Raw genomic sequence first — 16,516 nt, 5'->3', positions numbered from 1 at the left:
ATAAAGGGCCCTCGCAACCTGGGCCACGTTGGGGTATTTGCATGTCGGGGTACTGGCATGTTGGGGTACTGTTTCATAGGAAACCGTCTAAATTGTAAATGTTTTTGACATGCTTTGTGTTTGCAAAGTTTCATGGAAGGCCAAAAATGATGCACAATTAAAATAAAATCAAAATGGATTGGCACATGGCTATAGAATAATTTTTGGAAGTATTAGGCTGATAGGTATGCCTCCCAATATTCACACATCTAGCTGAACCATATAATCGGATATACTTCATAAAAATATCTAGACGGCGTTATTGAGCCATTTATTACAAATTGCACAACAAATGATAAAATATTCATGTTCGTGAGAGATCTGATCTGTGTGCAAAATTTTGTGAGTTTTTGCCCATGTTTAGACTCTCAAAAAAAAAATTTCTTTGCAAACAATGCATCGCTACAGCAAAGGCGTGTGACAAAATAAAAAAATTCAATAACTTTTCATCTTAAATATCTTAAGATGAAACATGCCAAAGAATGAAGACGATGTGATAAGTTTTGCAGAAAATATGACCCCTATAAAAGGCCCCAAAAAGTGGCTATAAATACCAAAGTAAATCAAAATCTCAGACTTCCTGTTTGGTTTAACATATGGTTCCAAGAGACTTTTTTTTGTACATCGTGGGCTCTTATGTATGCCTCCAAATTATCATAGCTCGAGGTGAAACGTACAACCCCGAATGCTTCGTTAAAGAGGGTTTTTTTAGCACAAAATGGGGGACTTCCTGTTGGGTTTAGCACATAGCACCAAGAGACTTTTTTGTACATTGTGGGCTGTTACATATGTCTACAAATTTTCATAGCTCTAGCTGCTTCGTACAACTGGGAATTCTTCCTTAAGAATAATTTTTTTCCTTTGCAAACAAGTGCATGCCACGGCAACAGCGTGCGACGAAATAAAAAGCTTTCAATAACTTTTCATCTTCAACATCTTAAGATGAATCACACCAAGTTTGAAGATGATGGGATAAACTCTGTAGGAGGAGTTCGTTAAAATAAGACCCCTACGAAACGGCCAAAAAAATGGCAACACGTTCCAAATTAAATCAAAATGGCGGACTTCCTGTTAGGTTTAACATATGGTTCAAAAAGAGTTTTTTGTACCTTGAGGGCTGTTACATATGTCTTCAAATTTTGGTAACTCTAGGTGAAACGTACAGCCGGGAATGCTTCTTTAAGTAAGAATTTTGAAACGCAAAATTTGATGCCCCGCCTCTGGCGGACTTCCTGTTGGTTTAGCATATGGCACCAACAGACTTTTTTGTAGATCATAGTCTGTTATATATGTGTACCAATTTTCGTAGCTCTAGGTTAAACGTACAACCGGCAATACTACGTTTCGTAAGAGTTTTGAAACTCTAAATTTGATGCCTCACCCCCGTCATATAGTACGTCAAAATTTTTTGATTTTTTACCATGATGTTGTCCCAGGTGTTGAGATGGTACAGCCCAAGTTTGAAGTCAATCGGGTTAACCGTGTAGGAGAAGCGGGCAATAGTATGATCCATGTAAATGTGCAAAACTGGGCCAAAATTGGACATTCAGATGATCATACCTCACTTTCTGTCTATTTTAGGGTACACACATCAAAGAGGTTTTTGTTCATCGGGATGTGCTACAGGTGCCACACAATTTTCATAGCCGTCGGACAATCGTAGCGGGACAGGGATCCGTTTAACCTATGTAGGTGGCGCTATGGAGCCATTTTTCTGTTATCACCTATGGCGACTTTAAAATATCAAATTTTTCGCCAGGCCTGACGTGTGTGTAAAGTTTGGTGAGTTTTCGTTCACGTTTAGTGTCTCAAAAATGTGATTGTTTGCGGAAAAGAATAAAAACAAAGAAAAAGAACTAGAGCTGCAAGCAGCTATAAAGGGCCCTCGCAACCCGGGCCACGTTGGGGTATTTGCAAGTCGGGGTACTGGCATGTTGGGGTACTGTCAAATAGGAAACCATCTAAATTTTAAACGTTTTTGCCATGCTTTGTGTTTGTAAAGTTTCATGGAAAGGCCAAAAATGATGCACAATTAACAAAATAAAATCTAAATGGATTGGCACATGGCTATATAGAATACTTTTTGAATATATTAGGCATGCCTGCCAATATTCACACATCTAGCTGAATCATATAATCGGAAAGACTTCATAAAAATGTCTAGAGGGCGCTATTGAAGCATTTATTGCAAATTTAATAAGAAATCTCTAAAATATTCATGCTTATGACAAGCCTGATGTGTGTGTAAAGTTTCATGAGTTTTTGCACATGTTTAGACCCCCCCAAAAAAAGCAGCATTTTACTTGGCAAACAATGCATCGCCATGAAACGGCGTGCGACAAAATAAATAACTTTAGATAACTTTGTATCTTAAACATCTTAAGATGAAGCACACCAAGTTTGAAGACAGTCGGATAAATTTAAATTTAAAAAAGGCCACAAAAAATGGCTACAAATCCCAACGTAAATCAAAATGGCGGACTTCCTGTTTGGTTTAGCAGATGGTTCCAAGAGACTTTTTTGTACATCGTGGGCTCTTATGTATGCCTCTAAATTATCATAGCGCTAGGTGAAACGTACAACCGGGAATGCTTCGTTAAAGAGGATTTTTTTAGCTCAAAATGTGATGCCCGGCCCCTGGGGGACTTCCTGTTGCGTTTAGCACATGGCACCAAGAGACATTTTTGTACATCCTGGGCTGTTAAATTTGTCTCCAAATTTTCGTAGCTCTAGCTGCTTCGTACAACTGGGAATGCTTCATTAAGAGGGAATTTTTTCCTTTGCAAACTGTGCATGCCACGGCAACAGCGTGCGACGAAATAAAAAGCTTTCAATAACTTTTCATCTTCAACATTTTAAGATGAATCACACCAAGTTTGGAGATGATCGGATAAACTCTGTAGGAGGAGTTCGTTAAAATAAGACCCCTATGAAATGGCCCAAAAAATGGCAACACGTTCCAAAGTAAATCAAAATGGCGGACTTCCTGTTCGGTTTAGCATATGGTTCAAAAAGAGTTTTTTGTACCTTGAGGGCTGTTACATATGTCTTCAAATGTTGGTAACTCTAGGTGAAATGTACAGCCGGGAATGCTTCATTAAATAAGAATTTTGAAACTCAAAATTTGATGCCTCGCCTCTGGCGGACTTCCTGTTAGGTTTAGCATATGGCACCAACAGGCTTTTTTGTAGATCATAGTCTGTTACATATGTGTACCAATTTTCGTGGCTCTCAATTAAACGTACCACCGGCAATGCTTTGTTAAGTAAGAATTTTGAAACTGTAAATTTGATGCCCCGCCACCGTCATATAGTATGTCAAAAACTTTAGATTTTTTACCATGATGTTGTCCCAGGTGTTGAGATGGTACAGCCCAAGTTTGAAGTCAATCGGGTTAACCGTGTAGGAGAAGCGGGCAAAAGTATGACCCCTGTAAATGTGCAAAAATGGGCCAAAATTGGACATTCAAATACTCATACCTCACTTCCTGTCTATTTTAGGGTACACATATCAAAGAGGTTTTTGTTCATCTGGATGTGCTACAGGTGCCACACAATTTTCGTAGCCATAGGACAATCGTAGCGGGACAGGGATCCGTTAAACCTATGTAGGTGGCGCTACAGAGCCATTTTTCTGTTATCATGAATGGCGACTTTAAAATATCAAATTTTTCGCCAGGCCCGATCTGCGTGTAAAGTTTGGTGAGTTTTCGTTCATGTTTAGTGCCTCAAAAATGTGGTTGTTTGCGGAAAAGAATAATAACAAAGAAAGAATTCCTTCAGGAACAATAGGGACCTCGCAGCGGTCGCTGCTCGGGCCCTAATAATAAGAATTCCTTGAAAAACAATAGGGCCTCGCAGCGGCACCGCCGCCGCCGCTGCTCGGGCCCTAATTAGGAAAAAAATATTACTGATATAATAAAATGTCAATATAACAGTTTTGGGGCTGGAAAAGAGCAATTGCATCAAGTTACTTTGATTTATGAATGCGTGTTACAAACAAAAGGACAATATCGGAATCATATTGAAAATACATTAAAGGGTCAGTTCGGATTTTTTTACATGAATCTCCATTTCATCCTCACCTCCAGTGTGTGCGATCAGCACTGACTTCCCCCTGACAGCATTCTGTGACACGAGTTCTGGTCCGGTGTTGGACGAGACGAAAATAGTCCAGCAAGTTGGCTGGGGTCACGGAAATAAAGCGTTGATCTTCTAAAAACAATTTGTGTTCAAAAGAGTGATACATTTGCACACTAAATTCCTTTCTGAAAAAAGGCAGACGCCACAACCGCCGGGCACTATTTTTCTGTTCGTTTGCATCACTGCGAGTCGCCCTGTAGATAGCTGATCCGCACACCGTCCGCCTTCGAAAAGACATACAACTTGTAGATTAGTGTGTCTATCAGCTGTATGCGGGGCGCTGCGCAGTGATACAAACAAACAGAAAGGTAGTGCCCGGTGGTAATGGCGTCTGACTTTTTTTCCGAAGAGAGTTTTGTATGGAAATGTATCACTCTTTTGAACACAAATTGTTTTTAGAAGAAAAACGCTTTATTTCCGAGACCCCAGCCAACTTGCTGGACTATTTTCCTCTCGTCCAACACCGGACCAGAACTCGTGTCACAGAACGCTGTCAGGGGTAAGTCAGTGATGATCGCACACACTGGAGGTGAGGATGAAATAGAGATTCATGTCAAAAACTGAACTATCCCTTTAAGACATTAAGGGAATTTGAAAAAAAAACTTCATGTGAAAGATGTGAATGCTTATGAGGATAAAAAATGTGAAAACCAAAATAAATAACATCATCTGATAGGGGTGTGAATTGCCTAGTACCTGACGATTCGATTCGTATCACGATTCACAGGTCACGATTCGATTCGATACCGATTAATCCCAATACGAATTTATAAGTCGATTGTTGCGATTTTTTTTCATTCAATTTTAGAAAATACTAATCAGTAAGCTTGTAGATTTATATGAAAATGTATTATTTATTTATCTGAAATTTCAGTCTTATAGAGGTTGTAATCTGTTTCATGTTTGAACAGCATTAAAATAAAATATTAAGGCTTAATGTTCCGTTCATATAATATTCTTCCATGCTCAAGGTGTGAATCCTAACCCGAAGTAAGACGTTTTGTTGAATATTTTTCCATTAAAATGGAAGTTTAAAAATCGATTCAGCCGCCTATTGAATCGATTCGAGAATTGCGCGATGTGTTGCGCGATATATTGCCGAATCGATTTTTTTTAACACCCCTATCATCTGATGAAGTAGAAAAAAAATGTCAAACAGAATTACGACGAAATAGGACCAAGGCGCATAAGAAAACAACAAGCTATTAATAGCCCAATATGCAGGAATTATGTAGCTCACCGGAGCAGATTGAGAAGGTATTTCAAGAATTCAAGAACTTTGTCCATTTCTATCACTACAATATGCAGTTAGCCATCAAGCTAAGCCTAGAATCTCCCCAAAAATTCACCATCCCAAAAGTGTTGTGTGTTTGTTAGTTGGGCAACAATGTCTCTGCCGTGTGCATGCATGAGAAGTGCACATAGTGAGATAGTGGAAAAATAGACGGCACTGCCGCCACATAAACATGTGATGTCGGGGCTCACTGCACTCAAATGAGGCTAGGAGTTTTTTTTTTTTTTACTGTTTAGCTACGAATGCTTAAAAGGTTTTATGACCCAACGCCAACCCTGAGATGTGATCCCCACGAGTAATTTAAAAGAAGATGAAGAAGAACAGGAAGCGACTGCATCGTGCGATGGCGTCGTATGAGTTTGCTTTTGTAATTCTTGATGAACTGTAGCGTTTCTTTGCGGTTTTTCTTCTGAAATTTAATTAATATTCGCGTCTTTAATTAATTCCAAAACGATTTCTGTTTCGTAATTCCTCCAAATGCACCTTACTTTATCGTCCGCCATTGCTTTGTGACTACAAACATACTTGTTACCTAATATCCAGTCAAAACGTGTCACGGGTCTTGTTTTCATAGCCAAATTTTACATTTTCCTTTTTTCTATATGCTTCAAAAGATACCCCCTCCAAGCGGAAAAAACGTTGCGAATTTTGAGCGCTTTCTCAAATTTCTAGCGTTTCCATCGAGTTTTATTTTTGCATTTCTTGAAATTTGAGTAAAAATTAGTGGCTGGAAACCTGCTAATGTGCCTCCACGAGTGATGGTACAAAATGCGCTTTGCAGGCTGTTCGTGTGCCCTTCGCCGTCTACCCTTGGCTTTTAAATTCAAGATTCAGCGGGTAGTATTTGTAAGTTTCTGGTCCGATACATATGGTCAAGCTCAATGAAATATGAAAGTGTCACTCACCTGCAATGCCTCCAAGAAGCGAAAAGAACCTAGTCGACGTCCTCGCGGTACTAGACAGAAAGTGGAGTTGTACAGCATCTCTCTGTAATCATACCTGCAAAATAAAGGTTGAAAGGACATCAGAAATGTCTGGGCTTGAACATTCATTAAAAACATCCATCCATCCATCCATCCATTTTCTTAACCGTTTACTCCTCACAAGGGTGGCGGGGGTGCTGGAGACTATCCAAGCTGGCTTCGGGGCAGTAGGCCGGGGTACATCCTGAACAGTAGTATTAATTTTGTCAATGAAAACTAAACAAAAATAATTTCGTCAACACACATTTTTCACCGGACTAAAACTAGATTAGACTAGACTAAAACCTTCATTAATAAAGAATAACTGTGACTAAATCAGTATGCATTTTCATCAACTAAATGAAGCTGAGACGAAAATGTACTTCACTTAATAAAAACTGGACTAAAATCTATGGACATTTTAGTTCATGAACTAAAACGAGACAAAAATTATTTGCTTTCGTAAAATCTTGTCCCTGCTAATTTGTGATGTTACACACACCCTTTCAAAACTGCAGCTAACAAGTGCACAAACACATGGGGCAGACAGGAAGTGGATTTGTGGTGAGGAAAAAATAAAAATAAAATTATAGTTTTAACGTAACATTAATCCAATGGCTATAATGTTCGAACAATAATGTTAATCCGACTGCTAACTAATGATGGCTAATTTACTAGCTCATAGCATGGAGCCGTAGTAGCCACTAGAAAGTTGCCCAATCTTCTCGCCCCACTCGAGTGCAGCAGGCACAAATGATATCCACCATGTTTATGTCGTCATCGCAAACAATATTCTGTTTGCCTTGAAAGATGAGTGAAAATACTCGAAATCGGCTGGCACTGTCGGGGTTGTTTATTGGATAACGGTGAAGGGTGACGTACGAGGATCTTGGAGCATACCGTAAGTTATTTGAAAAAAACTTTTCTGTGCCGTTAGTATGCTGCATCAATGGCCATTGTAGACGTCCACAACTCAATATGTGTGAACGAGAGAAGCGAATACATCAGGCTTGAAACATGATGAAGATGAAGCACTATTTAATGCATTAATATTGTGATCAAATTGGATTTTTCATTATGTTGGCCTATGAAGTGACTTTCAGGAAAAGTACAACAAGGCCTCGTTATACTTCTGCGTCAGGCTATGGCGTAGGCGTTAGGGCGGAGCTCCACTCATGCATTTGCCTTCATACTTGTGCGCAATACTCATTAGGTTCTGCTGCAGTTCACTCCAAGTCGGGGTTTCGCTACGTCTGGGATGCCACAGAGTGTAGATTCCTCTGCATTTTATGACTAATTCAGAAAGTTCAATTCAATTCAGGATCAAGAAACAAAGCTGGGGGGAAAGTTGGCTCATCACCATCGCAATTAATTTAATGCCAATTTGCAATGGTGTCGGCTGTAAACTCGCCAAAACACAACAGGCCCGTGCTTATCGAATACAGTTTTTTTTTCCCCTCTCGTCTCTCACACACACACACACACACCCCCACACACACCCCCACACCCCCACACACACACCCACACATCCTTGTACATATATCTTTGTGAGGACATCCATTGACATAATGCATTTCCTAGAGCCTTACCCTAACCGCAACCATCAAAACTGATTGCCTAAACCTAACCCTTACCCTAACCCCAACCATAACCCAATTCAAACCTAAACTCTAAAACCAAGTCTTGACCTTCAAAAAGAGGTCTTGCAAAGTGAGGACCGGCCAAAATGTCCTCATTCACAAAAATGTCCTCATTCTGTTGGATAAAGACGTATTTTGGTCCTCACTATGTATTATGTACAAAAACACACACACACGCATCCTTGTACATATATCTTTGTGAGGACATCCATTGACATAATGCATTTCCTAGACCCTTACCCTAACCCCAACCATCAAAAATGATTGCCTAACCCTAACCCTTACCCTAAACCCAACCATAACCCAATTCAAACCTAAACTCTAAAACCAAGTCTTGACCTTCAAAAAGAGGTCTTGAGAAGTGAGGACCGGCCAAAATGTCCTCACTTCACAAAAATGTCCTCATTCTGTTGGATAAAGACGTATTTTGGTCCTCACAATGTAGTATGTACAAGAACACACACACACACACACACGCACACACACACACACCCCTCCACGCCCCTATGCACACATTACAACCGTGGTCTCCCGGCAGGGAAGTGGATTTCTCCCACCTGCACTTACAAACACTGTTTCCTTCACGGAAGGGAGAGTGTGAGAGAGTGAGAGTGTGAGATAGTGTGGGCGAGAGAGAGTAAGATAGTGTGGGGGGGGGGAAGAGAGAGAGAGAGAGAGAGAGAGAGAGAGAGAGAGAGAGTGTAAGAGAGTGTGTGAAAGAAGAGAGAGAGAGTGAGAGAGAGAGAAAGAGAGTGAGAGAGTGAGAGAGAGAGAGAGAGAGAGAGAGAGAGAGAGAGAGAGAGAGAGAGAGAGAATGTGTGTGTGAGAGAGAGAATGTGTGTGTGAGAGAGAGTGTGTGTGTGTGAGAGAGAGAGAGTGAGAGAGAGATCGTTTAGCATGGGCTAAATTTGTTGGTGTTTGTGTAATATGTGCATATGTGTGCAGAAGATAAGGAACGAGTATTTATATCCACTAAATTCAACTCAGCTTCAGCCTTAGTAGACTTATAAATAAATAAATAAATAAATAAATAAAACATTTTGGAAAAAAATTTGGGGGGAGGGGGGGGGGGGCATTAGTCGATTGATAGATGGAAAAATTGATAGGCTAAAACGTCATTAGTGACAGCACTAGTATTGAGACTTAGACTTGACTTTATTGATCGCTTTGGGATGGCTCCCTCTGAATTGGAATATTGTGTATCTATAAATATTGTTGAAAAAAGTAAAAACGAAAGAAACATGGGTAGAAGTAGATATTTAAGTTTACTTCTTTTTGAACATGTCTAAGCAGGTAAGTTACTACCAATAATGTATTGATTTTTTTCTGTTTTGTTCTTTTTTTGTTGATGGTTTTAATTTTGCAGTTCTTTTCACAAGTTTCTGTATTATAATGTACTCTTATTTTAGTGCATGTTTAAAATAAACTAGAGCTGCGAACAGCTATAAAGGGCCCTCGCAGCCCGGGCCACGTTGGGGTACTTGCACGTTGGGGTACTTGCACATTGGGCTACTAGCACATTGGAAGCAGAATTTCTTTGAAAATGGCATGATAAACCATTACATGTGGATTTTTTTTTTTTTTTTTTGCCAGGTGTGATGAGTGTGTCAAGCTCAATGGGTTTTGGTGATTTTTAAGATCTGCAAAAATCAGCATCTTTTTTTATTTTTAGGCAATGAGTTGCCCTGATTGGTATTTTTCATAAAAGTATATATACACACATCATCGCTCGTACTCATTGCACAATGTTGCTTTTATTGTCCAATGTCCATAGAGGCGATCAAAAAAAATGAAACTAAATTAAAAAAAAAGTACATATGTTTGGATCGGTCTGATGCCAGTGAACATATTGAGTGGTGGAAAGTAAAAGAATATTCAGAAATGACTTCGTTATCACACTTACAATGAGTTTACAATTTTTGTAAAAATACCATAAGTGAGGCATTTTTTTTTATGCCTCAAGGACTAGGTGGCGCTGTATTTATAACTGAATTTTGTCATAGAGATACCTTCAGGCCTTGACTATAAATATACATTTCAAGTATGGGATTTTTTGGAGCATGTACCTGGGAGTTATTAAGCATATCCTTCATTCACGATATTACTTTTAATGTCCATAGAGGCTATCAAAAATACATAAAACTAAATAACAAAAATATGTATGTTTGGTTATGTCTGATGCCAGTGAATATTTTGAGTGGTGGAAAGTAAAAGAATATTCATAAATGACTTAATTATCACACTTAGAATGAGTTTACATTTTTTGTAGAATACCGCAAGTGGGGTATTTTTTTTCCTGCCTCAAGGGCTAGGTGGCGCTGCATATATAACTGAATGTTGTCATAGAGATAGCTTCAGGCCTTGACTATAAACATACACGTCAAGTTTGGGATTTTCTGGAGCATGTACCGGGGAGTTATTAAGCATATCATTTTTCATTGCGAAACATAAATTTTGATGCCCCGCCCTCATCATATAGTATTTTGAAAAGTCAAGATTTTTCTCCCTGTCGTTGGCTCAGGTCTTGACATAGCCCAGGTCAAGTCTGAAGTCAGTTGGATGAAACGTGTAGGAGAAGTGGGCAAAAGTATGCCCCCTGTAAATGTCCTAAAATCGTAAAAAATGGGACATTCAAAAATTCGTAGCTCACTTCCTGTTCATTTTAGCATATGGGTCCAAGAGACTTTTTTGTAGGTCTTGGGCTCCCTCATACACCTAAAAATTTTCGTAGATCTTGCTTAAACGTACAACCGGGGCTGCTTCATTAAAATTTTCTAGGGGGCGCTATTGAGTCATTTCTGTAAAAATAGCTCAATCCAGGATAAAATATCGCTCATTTTGCCAGGCCAGATGTGTGTGCCAAGTTTCATGCGTTTCTGTGCCGGTTTAGGCCCTCAAAATTGGTGTTGTTTTCTTGGCGAACAGCGTTTAGCCACGCCCACAGCGATTCGCGAAAACTCACAAACTTCGTGTTGTGACATCATGAAGACCGAAACCCTCATCTGAGCAAATATGAGGTTGGTCCAGTTAACATGGTTGGAGAAAAACATTGAAGGAAAATCGTAAGAAAAAAAATTGCCAGTAGGTGGCGCTATCAGTAAGATGAAATATAAGTTCGTAGATGTCTTAAGGGCTGGACTCTCATCAAATGTGTGAAATTTTGAGAAGATAGGATCATCTGGGTCAAGGTAAAGCAGCTTTTATTGCCACGAAAAATTACCAGACTTTGCGGCACCGTAGTGGCCACGCCCTTTGGCGAAAAGTTACAATATTCGGTGTGTGGCATGATCAACATCTTAAGGCTTGTCTGACCAATTTTCAACTGGATCCCTTCAAAAAGCTTGGCACAGTAGCTAAAAACGTAAAGTATGACATTTATTGTCACCACTTGGTGGCGCTATATATATAACAAAATTTTATCATATAGATGTTTCAGGCCGTGACCTTGAAGTTGCATGAGAAATTTGAGAATTTTTGGAGCTTGTACAGGGGAGTTATTCAGCATTTTATCTTTCTGGACAAATGAAATTTTAAAGGCAATAATTGATGCCCCGCTCCCGTCATATAGTATTTCAAAAAGTCAAGATTTTTTGCCCACTTGTTGTCTTGGGTCTTGAGATGATACATGGCAAGTTTGAAGTCAACTGGCTGAAAAGTATTTGCAAAGGGGGAAAAAGTATGACCACAGTGAATGTGCCAAAATGGGCCAAAATTGGACATTCAAAAATTCATAGCTCACTTCCTGTACATTTTAGGGAATGGCTTCCACTGACTTTTTTGTGCGTCTCGGGGTGCTACACGTGCCTGTCAATTTTCGTAGCTCTCGGTCAAACAGGCCGGGATTGGGTTTTATTTTTCTACGCTAGGGGGCGCTATAGAGTCGCATTGTTATGCCAACTACATAATATCAAATTTTTCGCCGGGCACGAAGAGACTGCAAAGTTTGGTGAGTTTTCGTAAATGTTTAGGCCCTCAAAAATGCGATCGTTTACGGAGAAGAAGAAGAAGAAGAAGAAGAATTCTTACCCCGGGTTTTCACCGGATGCGGTTGCGGTGCGGTTGCGGTGCGTTCCGGCGACGCAAGCAATTAGATTCCATTCATTCGAATGGTGCAGTTTACACCGCTTGCGGGTGCGTTGCGTGTCGACTGCGGAAGGCCTGCGGCGTGCCGCAAGCCTTCCGCAAGGATAGACCTATTTTCTATTTTTGCCGGACGCCGCAGCGGTAGGCCTCCGGCAAATGGCAAGCTAGCACAAAACACATCGAACGGGACAGGAAGACCGAGGCAGTTTCAAAATAAATTTCCGGTTACCTTTCAGAATAAAACACTCGCCAGCTCCTATTTCGCAAGTTTTTCAGCAAAACGTGACGTGGGCGTCGCCGGGCCATGTGCTCATTTACGGTTTAGACACCAGCGAACATGGACGAGGAGAGGTTTATATTGGAGGTGGAAAACCACAAAATAATATATGACACGGCACATCCTTTTTATAAGGACTGTAATGTATTGTGAGTTTGATGTTCGCGATTGCTTGTTGTGCCCGTCTCGCTTGCCGTACTGAGCGGCAGCCGGACGCGGAAGACAGAAATAAAGAGTGGACCCGCACTGACCCGACTCTCGTTATTAATATACTTTACAAGGACAACCAAAAAAAGGATGCTGCATGGAATCTCATAGCAGAAGAAGAAGAAAAGGTTAAATCAAAAGAAGTCCACCTCTCTTTCTGCTTCTCTGTTGAGCAGACTTTCTGTATGTTTGTCGTTGTGAAATGCCACATGATCGCGCGCGCGCGGTCCCGCGAGACACGTTGGGAAGTGGGCGGCGACGGAGCTGCCGGACCGCAGCTGTGCGGAGCCGGTGTGGATTGACAAAAAAATTGACCCGTCCGGAGCACGCAGTCAAGACGCACCGCACCGCAACCGCATCCGGTGAAAACCCGGGGTTACAAAAACAAGAGGGACCTCGCAGCGGTCGCTGCTCGGGCCCTAATTAGAAAAAAAACCATTCTGACATTTCTAGTGACTCAGACCCGAAAAAACGACCAGAGCCGTTTCTAAGAACATGATGGTCAAAATGGTACTCACCTGTCATATTCTGCATTGTCTTTATCGCAGCGTGCATCTTTGTGCTTCTGCCAGTCCCGCCCATGCTTGCAGGTGGTGAGAAGGACCACGTCCTCTGCGTTATGCACATGATACAAAGCGTTCCTTGTGTCAGACCCTATTCCAGTTAAATATCTCTTTCCCTTGAACACCAGCAAGTACTTCCTAAATGGGGGCATGGTGTTATGTTTAAGGTAGCCCCGTTCCCCCCCTGTCCTGGGGTGTTCATTTGAGAAAAGAGGGATGGATATATCAAATTTGGGCCGAAAGTTCTCTGTGCTGATGCTGGCCTTAGCCAACATGGCAAGGCCAATGTCGAAGCCCAGGTCTTCCGTGTAGTCAGGCCAGGTGCCGGAGTATAAGTTGAAGATGATGTGGTTTTTACCATTATTCCACAGAGGAAGACTCTGGACCTTTGCCTTTAGGTTGTGCACGTATTGTGGTGACAGCTGGTCCCTGTCCAAAGTGTCCAAACCCAGGACAAACAGACATGCCCGGCCTGGATACGGCGTGAAAAACCTGGAGCCTTCAATAGATGACAAAATGTTCTGATAGCTCTCCGACATTTTTTCTCCCTTTTGCTGGGGATAGATGTAAACTTTGAAGCCGTTTCTCTCGCAAAGAGAAAAGTCAAAGCAGGACTCCATTCGGCAGCGTTTCCCAGAGAAAAGGCCTGGTATTGCTTCTCTCTTTTGACGAGGAGATATGTGCCCATTGACATCGTCATTGGGGTCTTGCTCCCCGGCGCTGAAAGGTTGAATGACCGCCGGGGCGCGACGCCACCGCGCCGCGGGGTGAAGAGTCCGCGCATCACGCCGGCTGACACCTCGTCTGGAAAGTGGGACTTCAATACCCCCGAAAGAAAAAAGCAGTAGGAGACACACGCCGGCAGAAAACAAGACCAAGTAACGTTTTTTGGCCTGCATGTGTCCGACAATGTGAGCCAAGATGTTCGGGTATAAATCCAAAAAGTTCCGAAGTTTTGGCTTCACCACCGTCTGTGGGAGAGCTCCGCCATCTTCCCACGGGTTGCAAGTCTGCCACCTTCAGCTTTAGATGCCTTTCACAAGTCCGGGAACTGATCCAAAGCATGTGGGCGATTTCTAATGTTCATCAAGTCCGTCTTCTTGTCAGTCCTCCACCGACTGAGTGGCTGAAGTTTACCTGATACAACCGATATGTCAAATTATCTTACCAATGTATGCAGCGTTACCTTTAATTTTTAGCCAGTATCCATTACGCGAATAAAAAAAAGAGCGTTTAAGACTTAAAAACACAACAAAACAAAAACTATTAGATAACGGAAAAACACTAAACGCGATGCTAGGCAGTCTTTGTTGCATGCAGTTCTTGGAAGCAAAACTATTGTTCCTTCAGCCAACTGAAGCAAGCTAACATTGGAGTTACCAATATTTAACATAACACACGTCAAAACGTTACTCGTTTTAAGACGAATGGTAAGAAAAATGTTTGTAATTTTCTAACTTAATATGTCAAGCTCAACGCAGGCAACATGCGAAGATCGTAAAACATTCCTGGGATTAGCCTGCTAGCTTTGCAAACACCGAAGTAGCTCATCACCGGTTTGAAGTGAAGGCAGCCTCTCTTATGTACAAATAACATGCCGCTTCCAGAATCCGCAACTTATCTCCGGCTCCAATCATTGGGACAACATAGTACATTCCACAAACGTCTTTTGCAGATTTGAATCAGAAGGGAATGTTGTGGGTAATAAAGATGACTTGATTTGACTCGACTTGACAACAACACAAGCATAGACAGTGCAAAACAGTACTTGAGGCAGACGACCACCGCTGAAGATGAGGATGTGACGTTATTCTATTGTGCAAGGTGCGTTACCTTTGGGTTTAGACGCATCCGAAACGGGCGGGGCTTCGGTGCAGTGCCAGTCATTCATATCAGTAAAAGCGGACAGGGAAGAAGTTCATGGCACTTATTTGTGATTTATTTCATTTTCAATCACCACCGGGTCTAACAGTCTTCACTGTTAAAGAATCATTTGAATGTTAAACCTCTTAGTATATACAGGACTGTCTCAGAATATTAGAATATTGTGGTAAAGTCCATTATTTTCTGTAATGCAATTAAATAAGCAAAAATGCCATACATTCTGGAATCATTACAAATCAACTGAAATATTGCAAGCCTTTTATTGTTTTAATATTGCTGATTATGGCATTTTTTGACTTGGTCTGAGGAAATATTCTAATATTTAGAGATAAGATATTTGGCTGAAAATGCCATAATCAGCAATATTAAAACAATAAAAGGCTTGCAATATTTCAGTTGATTAGTAATGAATCCAGAATGTATGGCATTTTGCTTATTTAATTGCATTACAGAAAATAATGGACTTTACCACAATATTCAAATTTTCTGAGACAGTCCTGTATATATGTGTGTATACATACATATATATATATATATATATATATATATATATATATATATATATATAGTGCTGACACGACTCAGCAGAGTCGGTGAAAAACAGATCCCAGAAATGCAGGCTCAGAAGAGGAAAACAATCTCGATTTATTTTTGGTGATAAACCGATTGCAAAAAGCTTGCTCGCAGGCAAGTCAGCGAAGTTCACAGAGGTGCCCCTGCACACAGGCAGGAGACACGGAAGTAACAGAAAACACTTGCAAAAGGCAAGGACAAATTGGAAAACACAAAACACCTGCAAAAGGCAGGGAACGCGAATGTAACAAAAAACGCTTGCAACTGCAAGGAGAACTAACATAACCAAAAACGCTTGCAAACGGCAAGGAGAACTAACGTAACCAAAAACGCTTGCAAACAGCAAGGAGAACTAACGTAACAAAAAACCACTTGCAAAAGGCAAGGACTATAAAACACAAAACACTTGCAACCGGCAAGGACGACTCGAAATGCACACGGTATCAATCAACTCGGGAATATCAACAAAAGGCGACGCGGAAACACACACGTGAATAAAACTTAACTAAGGGCGACGGCAGATTCAAAACAACTTTACCAACAGGAGAACGCGGAGAACACTTGGACACAATGGTGAGCAAATAATAATCCGACAGCTTGCTGTGCAGCTCGGAGTCCTTTTAAAGGCCTAATTGCCAACGCGATGCAGGTGCGGGGCTGGGGAACGCCCCCCTCGTTGTTGGCACTGGAACACACACACAAAAAAGCACAACAGGCTGAGAACCGAACCATGACAGTACCCCCCCCTTAACGGACGCCCCTTGGCGGACCACCTGGCTTATCTGGATGAGCAGCATAGAAGGTGTCGAGCAAAGACGGGTCCAGGATCCAGGAGCGGGGGATCCATTGCCG

General features: G+C 41.2%; 2 protein-coding genes across 2 annotated transcripts in view; one reads left to right on the top strand and one right to left on the bottom strand.

The window, feature by feature from the left end:
* The window catches only part of LOC144023077 (exostosin-1a-like), a 239,676-nt gene extending 224,689 nt beyond the window's left edge, over positions 1–14,987 (bottom strand). The window contains exons 1-3 of the mRNA XM_077528376.1: positions 14,762–14,987; positions 13,163–14,344; positions 6,381–6,474 (exon numbers count right to left, since the gene is read on the bottom strand). Coding sequence (XP_077384502.1) covers positions 6,381–6,474; positions 13,163–14,106 — 1,038 coding nt within the window. The 5' untranslated portion in view covers positions 14,107–14,344; positions 14,762–14,987. The remainder of the gene's footprint in view (positions 1–6,380; positions 6,475–13,162; positions 14,345–14,761) is intronic.
* The window catches only part of LOC144023078 (uncharacterized), a 389,823-nt gene that overhangs the window by 206,307 nt on the left and 167,000 nt on the right, over positions 1–16,516 (top strand). The window lies entirely within an intron of this gene.

Source organism: Festucalex cinctus, chromosome 7 (genome assembly GCF_051991245.1).
Source record: "Festucalex cinctus isolate MCC-2025b chromosome 7, RoL_Fcin_1.0, whole genome shotgun sequence".
In the NCBI taxonomy this organism is placed as follows: Eukaryota; Metazoa; Chordata; class Actinopteri; order Syngnathiformes; family Syngnathidae; genus Festucalex; species Festucalex cinctus.
This window is presented reverse-complemented; position numbering and strand designations above follow the sequence as displayed.